The following is a 9,141-nucleotide window of genomic DNA, read 5'->3' on the forward strand; positions in this document are numbered from 1 at the left end:
TTCCTCTGCAAGGCAGCACAGCATCTTCTATCCCTTTACTCATTTCAGATCTATTCAGGTCTGCCTGCAAAGATCCATCAGGTCAATAAACATGAATGACGAAGACTTCAGCACCGTCTACAACACGATCCAAAATGAGAGGGTGTATGAGGTCCCAGACCAGCCGGAGGAAAACGAAGGTCCCCTCTATGATGACGTTCACGAAGACTCGGGGTCAGAAAACAACGTCGTTGCCCCGGAGCTGGAAACCCGGGAGTATGACTCTGTGTCGGTTTGTGCTGTGGGGCGTGAGGAGAGCAGCGTAGCCTCTTCCCAACCAGAAGAAGGTGGCTACCTCCTGCCTGATGAGGTATATCCTGAGGCTCAGCATCTCCAACCAGCTGAGCCCCAGCAGGACAGGGACATCTCAAAGGAAGAACTGCGCTCGCCAACCACGGACCAGGAGCGTGGTCCAAAGGAGCCCCAGGAGAATGGAAGCGTGGTGGAGAAAGACCTGCCCTCGCCTACAAACTTCACGGTCCAGAGGAGCAGGACCTTCTTCACCCATGGGGATTCCCCCACCTGCTATTCTGCTGCTGATGGTTTGGAAGAAAATAAATCAGCTTCCGTGAACCCTGAGATTATTCTCTTTGTGAAGGTAAGGGCTGCCTCTGTCAGGCACACCTGCATGTGCAGAGGGCATATAGTTGGAGTTTTATTTTACTCTGAGAGACCAGGGAGAGATGCATGGTGTTATAGTCCTTGGATCGCAATACATATTCAAGAGTGAGTTCCCTGTCAGCTCAAAATGGCAAGAGCTGGAAAGTGCACTTAAAGTGTGTGTCAAATCACCGACTTCTATACCCGGGCAAAGCATTTTTTGTGCTCACTTGTAAGTGAGCAGGAATGGCTGCTCAAATCCTTACCTCTGTGACAGATGTTAGGCACATATTCCTGTCTGGTTAAAATTTGCTTCATTCCCAAATGAAGCCAAGGCTTGTGAGAGGAAGTTAAATCAACGGCCAGGTGTCATTGTTTTCCTTCTTAACGTTTCTAAGGTCACAGACTTCAGATAAATGGTCAATAAATGTTAACTCTGTCACTGAGTTTGCCCTTTTGGCACCCATATAACTGAAATACCTGATGAAGTAAGATGACTTTAGTAGTAGTAGGACACCGATATTGCCCACATTAATGTTTAATGCTTATGATGTGTGAACTTAGAACGTTGGTGATCTTTGTTTTAGACCAATACTGTAATAAAGATTATGGTTATAAACATTACCAAAGCATTAAAAGTATTTCAGGACTAAATAAATCATCTTTATTAATCAAGAAGTTAGAACATTTTTCCCTAACATCCACCCCAAATTCATATTTACACATTTTATTATTCAAAGACAACGTATTAGTGAATGCTGCTATTCTTGCTAATAAAAATGGTTACTCTATGAACCTATAAAAAACCCAGTCCACACTTATTTCTTCCCTTCCTGGTTTCCAATAACTCCTCTAAAGAAATTCACTTTATTTACTAATTGAATATGTTATTATTTTCTACTTTGTCCTTTTCCCTAGCTGTTTTGTGTATAAATCATGTCTCCTTTACTCTATCACAAGGTCCTTTCAAAAAGCATCTAGCAAAATGTTTGGCTCATATTTAGGTACCAAACCTTGCCTGGTATTATGTTGTGCATTTGTGGGGAAAGAGGGTGTATAAGACAGGGCCCTTGCTCTTAAGAAATAGCAATGTGGTGTAGGAGACAGACTTGTACAGGATTAATCTTGGTGAAACAGAGCAGTGAGCAGAGTACAAGTGGGTATTCTGGGAGGGACTGCTGAAACGTGCATGAAAGAATCTGGAGGGGCTCCATGGAGGAGGTGACGTTCAAGCAGGTGCATGCTAGCAGCCTTCCAACTTCTATATCCACATCACCACTGTTAGTTTAAAAAAAAAATGAAGAATAAAAAACCACATTTGAAAAGTGAGAACTACGTGTATTTTTGCTCAAGACAGAGGCATCCATGCCACTTCATGCAACAAGCAAAGTGGATATTATCAGCACCATCAACATCATTATGAGCACATCAGGACATCATCTGTAAATCTGGTCATGTTGATTTCACCAGAAAGTACCCTTCACTGATGTTGAACCAGACAGAAGTAGGAGGAAATAGAAGTGTTGGCATCTTCACTGTGTGGTTCCTAAATTGTTTAAGATCTGTAGTTCCTTAAAGCAGATACTGGACTTAGCTCTTTTGAGTTTACATGCTATTTAGGATACTTATGTTAGAGGTCATAGGATGCACCATCGACCTCAACTCCTGTGTGTGGACTCCTTTTTAAAGATAGTCAGCAGCAGTAAGAAGAGCCAGGGTCATAATCCCTGCTTCTCAACCCCCCAACCCCTTCCCACTACGTTCTTTATTCAATGTTGAACGGAAATGTGACATATGAAAGGGGGGATTTCAGGGGCTCTCTGGCTGCTGAGGATGGAGAGTGTGAGTGTGCCCTGCTCAGGCTCCCTCCCCCTCCCAGCTCTCAGCGGTGGCGCTGGGCCCCCTGCATTGGATGGGGCTCAGGTGTGCTTATGGCTCACCATCTGCCTCTCAGGGCTTGTTGCTGAGCAGCCCTGGGGGGATTCTTCCCCTGGGCTGTTTCACTGTAGACCACTTGGGCCGCATCTATGCTGTACTCATTTATGTAAGTTACCAGCTGTTGTAGATGAGTTAGTGAAAATGCCACACATGTTTGACTGTGTTCAACCAACACTGTGTTGAGGCTCCCCCATTTCTGGGTGTTGACCAATTACTCAATTAAAATATATCATTTCTTTATTCATCCTATAGGTAGTTATTGTGCCAGGTCCTGGGTTTCCAATGATGAAGAAAACAAAATCCTGGCTGCCCTGCACTTTGATTGTAGTAGGGGAGACAACTGAGGGGCAAATAAATAAGGAAATACAAAATGTGCTGGAGATAGTACCATAAAGAAACATAAAACAGTAATAATGGGCGTATTAATTTCTTGTTGCTACCATTAAGAGTCACCACCAACTTAGTGGCTGGAAACAATACAAATGCATTCTCGTACAGTTCTGGAGACCAGAAACTTAACGGGAGGCTGGCGAAGCTGAAGACAAGGGGCCGGCAGGCTGTGTTCCGGAGGCCCTAGGGGAGGAACCATTTCTGTCCCTCTTCCCATGTCTAGAACCTGTTCTCACTCCTTGCTCAGGGTCCAGATCTCACCACCTCTTCCCTCCCTGTTTCCATCTTCGCCTTGCCCCTTCCCCAGCCTCCTGCATCCCTCTGGTAAGGAGCCTATGACTAGTCTGGCCTGCCAGGATAATCCAGGACAATCTCCACATTTTAAGATATATAATTTAGTCACATCGGCAAAAGTCCCTTTTGCCACATAAAGTAACATTCTTGGATTCTGGGGAATAGGTTGTGGACCGTATTCAGCTTCCCACAGTGGGGCAGACGGTAGTGGGTGGGGCTGCGAGGAGGCAGCGTGGCTGGAGTGGGGGTGAGTGAAGGGGTGAGGCGGCAGCCGGGGAGGCCGGAAGGCGGAGGTGGTCATAGATCCTGCTGGCTTTATGAGCCACCAGAAGAACTGTCACTTTTACTTAGTGATATGGAGGGTGCCAGAGGATTTTGGAAGGAATATTCTAGTTGCCTTTTTGATAACATACCAGCAGAAAAAGGGTAGAAGCAGGGGGAGTAGTTTGGAGGCAATTGAGAACCTAGGCAAGAGATGATGATGAACCAGCTCTGGTGACAGCAGGAAGGTAGTGTGAGTAGGACTGGGATTATTTTGAAGAGAGCGTCCAGAGGTTTTGCAAATGGGTTTGATGTGGAGCATAAAGAAAAAATAAAGTCAAGACTGACTTTAGGGGAGTTGGCCAGAGCTTCTGAGTAAATGGAGGTGTTATTCCCCTTCCAGCTATGGACACCTTCTCTGGGAATATAGGATTGAGAAGATGTGCTCATTTGTACATGCTGTAGAGCAGATTTTAAAGCTAGTTACATGGTTTGAAACCTGGTTTAGCAGATTAATTTCTGTTCAGTTGTTTAGCTTCTCTCTGCCTCAGTTTCCTCATTGGTAAAATGGATGTTATAATGATAATTTTCATCATAGCATTGTTGTGAAGACTAAGTAAGATAATCCATGTAACTTGCTTAGTATAGTACCTGATGTAGAATAAATGTTCCATATTAGAAGCCTAAACAGTTACTTATTGTGATGAATTTCAGCAATCCATAAAATTTTTATTTTAAGCACTGTGCCTTATAGTCAGTAGACATTCAAATGATGTTCCACTAGCTGATCCTAACACGAACAGTGTAATATTGTGGAAGGAGCACTTGTGAGGAAATTCTAACACAACTTTAATAGTTTGCAATGAAACATTCCTGGATCCAAGTTTCCATTGACTTGTGATCCCTTCCAACTGTTACAGTCTTTGATTCCAGGGTATAAAGTTCCAGCTCTTCATCAGCGTGCATGTATATGGCACCACTATTATCTGCTCCAGGAGACTGCTTGATAATGATCATGATTTCTACACTTGGGTGTGGTGGAAGGGCCACTATGAGACCAACACTCCTTCACACACTCAATGCACACGAAGCCTAGGAAATAGTCCAGAGGCGGTCTCTGATGAGGCATGGAAAGGGTCCCCATGCAGGGCTGCACAGGTTGTGCATTGAACATATTTAGGGGGCACCATTCATGGAAAATGTGAATGGGGCACTCTTCAGTCAGGCAACATAATAGCCCTGGTTAATGTTTCTTAGACTCATAGCCTGGAATTTGTGTGAAAAGAGTAACTCTCTATGACCTGGTTCAGCATGGTGGGAAGTGTCACAGAGTTGTTCATAATTGTTATTATCACTAGAGCCCAGGAAGCTTGAAGCTGTCCCAGCAGTCATGGTATTCAAAATAGGCATTCAATGTAATGCATGAGATATTAGAATATTATAATCAGAAGGACAACTGTTGAAGAATATTTCTGTTTAATTTTGTCTGGTCTTCTTAAATGTCAATATTTTATGTATTTCAAAATGAATGTGCATAGTATATTCTTATAGTAGTAAATTAATGTAGTTTGTAAATGAATAAAAACATATACTGTGGGTAAATGTTTAAGTTTTGTATTGATAGGGATGCTCAGTTTAAATAATCTTATTCACTCGTAGACTCTCCTTCCTTTCTTGCCACCATGGGGCTCTTTCCTTGGCCAAGATCTAGCAACTCTAACCTCCCAGGTCCTTCATGGGAGTTTTCATAAGCAACACATTTAGTCCATTTGCCTTGGGGGTAAACACAAATTCATCATTTCAGGGGAGGGGAGAAACTGTAAAATCCCATGGAAAAGTAAGGGGAGTGCAGATGGATTTGGTGTTGAGATATAGCTCAGTTGAGGAGCCAGCAAGGATGTTCCAGACGGTGGGCTCAGCATAAGCAAAGGCACAGCAAACGCATGTGTGTAGGACTAAGTCTGTTTGGCTGGAGTGGAGAGAAGGTCTGCACAGCTGCAGAGCAGACGGTGAGGCTGAAGAGCCAGGAGTGCAGTCTTCCATGGGAAACTGGGGGGCTTGATTTTATCCTGAAGGTAACCAAGAATAACAGAATGTTTTAGAGGAGGATATCATGAACAAAACAATGGTTAGGGTGATGAGTGAGCAAATTAAGAAACATTTCTAGCTGCTGTATAGATCATGGGACACATAGAAATGTCCCAAGCTTCATTTCTAAGATTAGTTCTAGCATTTAGATAGAAATGCATTGTATATAATGACTATTTATTTATTTATTTGTTTAGCTGACTACTGGGATATGTTCAAATATTTAGAACCTTGGCTTCACACAGGCAAATTTCTAGAAAAAGCTAGGCAGTGCAATGCTAATGTATAAAGTATTTGTATGTATACTTTACATTTGGTAAGCAGAATATATAGATTCAGCACAAAGTTTTGATTGATGTTGTTTTAGTATAGTTTCCAATGAAAATGTGCTTGTGTCGTCTGCATTAGCTTGGATGGACTACTCAGAAGTTGCACATTTAGATGCCTGGGAATAACAGAGCCTTGAAAGGGTTCTCCCATGCCATGATCCCTAGGGAGAGCCCGCTCTAGTGTCAGTAATAAGAACACATCAAATATGTCTCTGGAAACATTTGTGAGAAGATACAAGTCTGAGCCTATTGCATGTTTCCAACTGTCCTTTCATGGGACCAATGAAGCGTATAAAAATGGAACAATGAGCAAGTTTGAAAAAAGATATCTATTCTTGTCATAATTTCTTCTTAATTAGGGTTCTGGGAACACAGTCAAGTCCCAATTTTATTCAAAATCATTTTCTAGGTGCCCATATGGACTCGTTTGCTGTGTGAATCAATGCCATCAAAGAGGTCACAGAATCCTAGAGCTATGATTAGAAAATTGAAAATTTGAGAATTCAACCAACATGTCCACAGCTGCCTACAAATTAATAGCAAGCCAGGACTTTGGCTTCTCAATCCAGGGAACTTCCTTTATCTTGGCATTCCTAGCCTGGGGTGCTGGATGTTCAGAAATATGCTCTAGAGGTTCTGGAATATTCTTCAAGTCTATGCAAATTTTTTTTTGTGTGTGTGAAAGATGCTCTTGGGAGGGTCCATAAACCCTCAATGTTATTTATGACTGTGATACATTCCACCTTCCTTATCTAGGTACTCCTGCTTTCTATGTCCATGTGGGAGGGAGGGGAATGTGCTCTGAGTGGTCCAACCAACTCCTCTTCTTTCCTGTGGAGTCAGCCACTTGCTCTAAGCCTTTGAACATCTCAAGAAACCATGGGAGGAAACCCTCACGAAAAAAGAAATAAACAAACATTACCCAAATCATCATGTGGGGATTATGTTAGCTCTGAAAATCAAGGTGATGTGATATTCTGAAATAAATATCCCAAATTAGGATATACCTGTTTTCTAAGGGAAATTCCAGACATTTTTTCCCCAAGGGACTGCAAACAATGTCAATTCATCCACAACTAATCCCACCACTTTTTGGGGCACTATCTCCAATGGTACAAACTAAAACTTTTGATAACTTAGATTTCTACTCTTCATTTCCTAACAGTCTGGTCAATTTTACCTTCTAAAATGTTCTCTTCTTTCCATCTTGGCTGCCGCTGGCCAAGGAGGTCATCCTGGCCAGTTATTCAACTGGTCACTCTGCCTCTAGACTCATCTCCCTCCCAAGAGGCCCCCACAAAATCACCAGAAGTTCATATAAAGAGCACATCTGACCATACCATTCCCTGAGTGTAGCTATGCATTCCCTCCTGGGGAAACGCGAGGAAGGAAAGAATGTAGGCAAAGGTCTTCATGCTCCATCAGGCTTTTAGCTAAGACCTCATCATCACCAGCCGAGACCTCTGGCTTGCAGATGGCCATCTTCTTCCAGTGTCTCACATAGCCCTTACTCTGTCCTAATTTTCTCTTCTTATAAGGATACCAGTCATATTAGATTAGGGTTCACCCTAATGATCTCATTTAAGCTAAATTACCTCATTAAATACAAATACAGTCACATTCTAAGGTATAGGGAATTAGGATTCAACATATACATTTTGGGGAGACACAATTTAGCTCATAACACTTAATGTCATAATGGCCTCTCTCTAGCCATAAACACTTGAAGGAGTGTCTGCTTCTTATCCATTCTCAAACACCCAGTCCACAGCCTCTTAAATGGTGATTGGATGAAGGAAGGAAGGAATGAGTTACTCCCAGAGATCCTCAGGGCAATGGGGGAGGAAGAGGTTTGTTCTAACGGCCTGCAAGCAGTCATCAGAGTGGTGCTCTAAGCCCCCTTATTGGTTTCATAGAGCTGCTATAACAAATTACCATAAATTTGGTGGCTTAAAACAACAGGAATTTATTCCCTCACAGTTCTAGAGGCTAGAAGTCTGAAGTATTGGCAGAGTCACACTCCCTCTAACGGCTCTAGGGGAGAATCCCTCCTTGCCTTTTTAGCTTGGTGGTTGCTCCCAGCATTCCCTGGCTCTTGACTGTACCACTCCACTTCCATTAACACATGGCCCTTTCTCCTATGTCATTGTATCTATTTTCCTTTCTTCTCTTACAAAGACTTGTCAATGGATTTAGGGTCCATCCTAATGCAGAATGATCTCATCTCAATCTTTAATTTAATTACATTTACAAAGACCCTTTTTCCAATTAAGGTTACATTTACAGGTTCTGGTAGGGCATATCTTTGGGAAAGGAGTCACACTTTATCCCACTATGGCCCCTCAAGGTAGAAATCAGTTGAGCTGAAGCATGGGAATCTGGACATGGACAGCCACTTTTGGGTTCTGTATTTCTCACTGAATGCAAGGGGTTCTGTGAGAATTCAGTGGACTGTTTGCACCTTCATCTCATTAGTTTTCAGACATTTATGAGAATGCCTGGCACATTCTTAGCATCATTCTGAAGCTGAGCAGAAAGCCAATATTCTGAGGGCTTTATTTGATTTGTTGAATTCTGAAGGGATGCTGGAGTTAAAGGTCTTGAGGGTTCCCACAGATGTTGGTGTCTAACAGTGCAAGGAACAGCCTATGATCATAATGTCACCATAGTTAATTCAATGTATCCACAATGCCTTTGTGTTTCTGCATCTATATAGCAGACCAAACACTGTTCTGTCAATAGACACACTAACCAAACCAAACATCATGACCAGAAGTGTCAACACTGGGCGAGCAAACATCAACTGACTGGGATGAGGCTGCCAATAAGAATATTAAGGGAGGGGAACAGTGTTAGACTACTGCATGACGGATCCTTTTCTGCACTCCCATTTTTTCAATAATAACTTGCCAGACTGTCAGCTTCCTGAGGGAAGGGACCACATTTTTCTTATCTCTGCAGCGTGGTGTCCTATGGGGTGCTGAGCTTGTCATAAGTAACTCCATAAATGTTGGTCAAAGTGAACTGAACTCTAAGGTATCCTTCTCCCACCTGAGGGAGTAAAAACCATCCCTTAGAACAAAATTTCATATTGAACACTTAACTCATCCACTTAAGCCTTGCCCATCGCCAGTAATATCAAGGTCACTTTTGGACATCATGTGCAAGCACCACCTGCCCCTAACAACCTCCCTTGTCCCAT

General features: G+C 42.7%; 1 protein-coding gene across 1 annotated transcript; it reads left to right on the forward strand.

The window, feature by feature from the left end:
• Positions 1–7,028, forward strand: LOC118933249 (chloride intracellular channel protein 5-like). Its single transcript, XM_036927338.2, has 2 exons — positions 1–637; positions 6,019–7,028. The coding sequence occupies exons 1-2, from the start codon at positions 92–94 to the stop codon at positions 6,049–6,051; spliced, it is 579 nt and encodes a 192-aa protein (XP_036783233.2). The 5' UTR covers positions 1–91; the 3' UTR covers positions 6,052–7,028.
• The last annotated feature ends 2,113 nt before the right edge of the window (positions 7,029–9,141 follow it).

Source organism: Manis pentadactyla, chromosome 16 (genome assembly GCF_030020395.1).
Source record: "Manis pentadactyla isolate mManPen7 chromosome 16, mManPen7.hap1, whole genome shotgun sequence".
Taxonomy (NCBI): Eukaryota; Metazoa; Chordata; class Mammalia; order Pholidota; family Manidae; genus Manis; species Manis pentadactyla.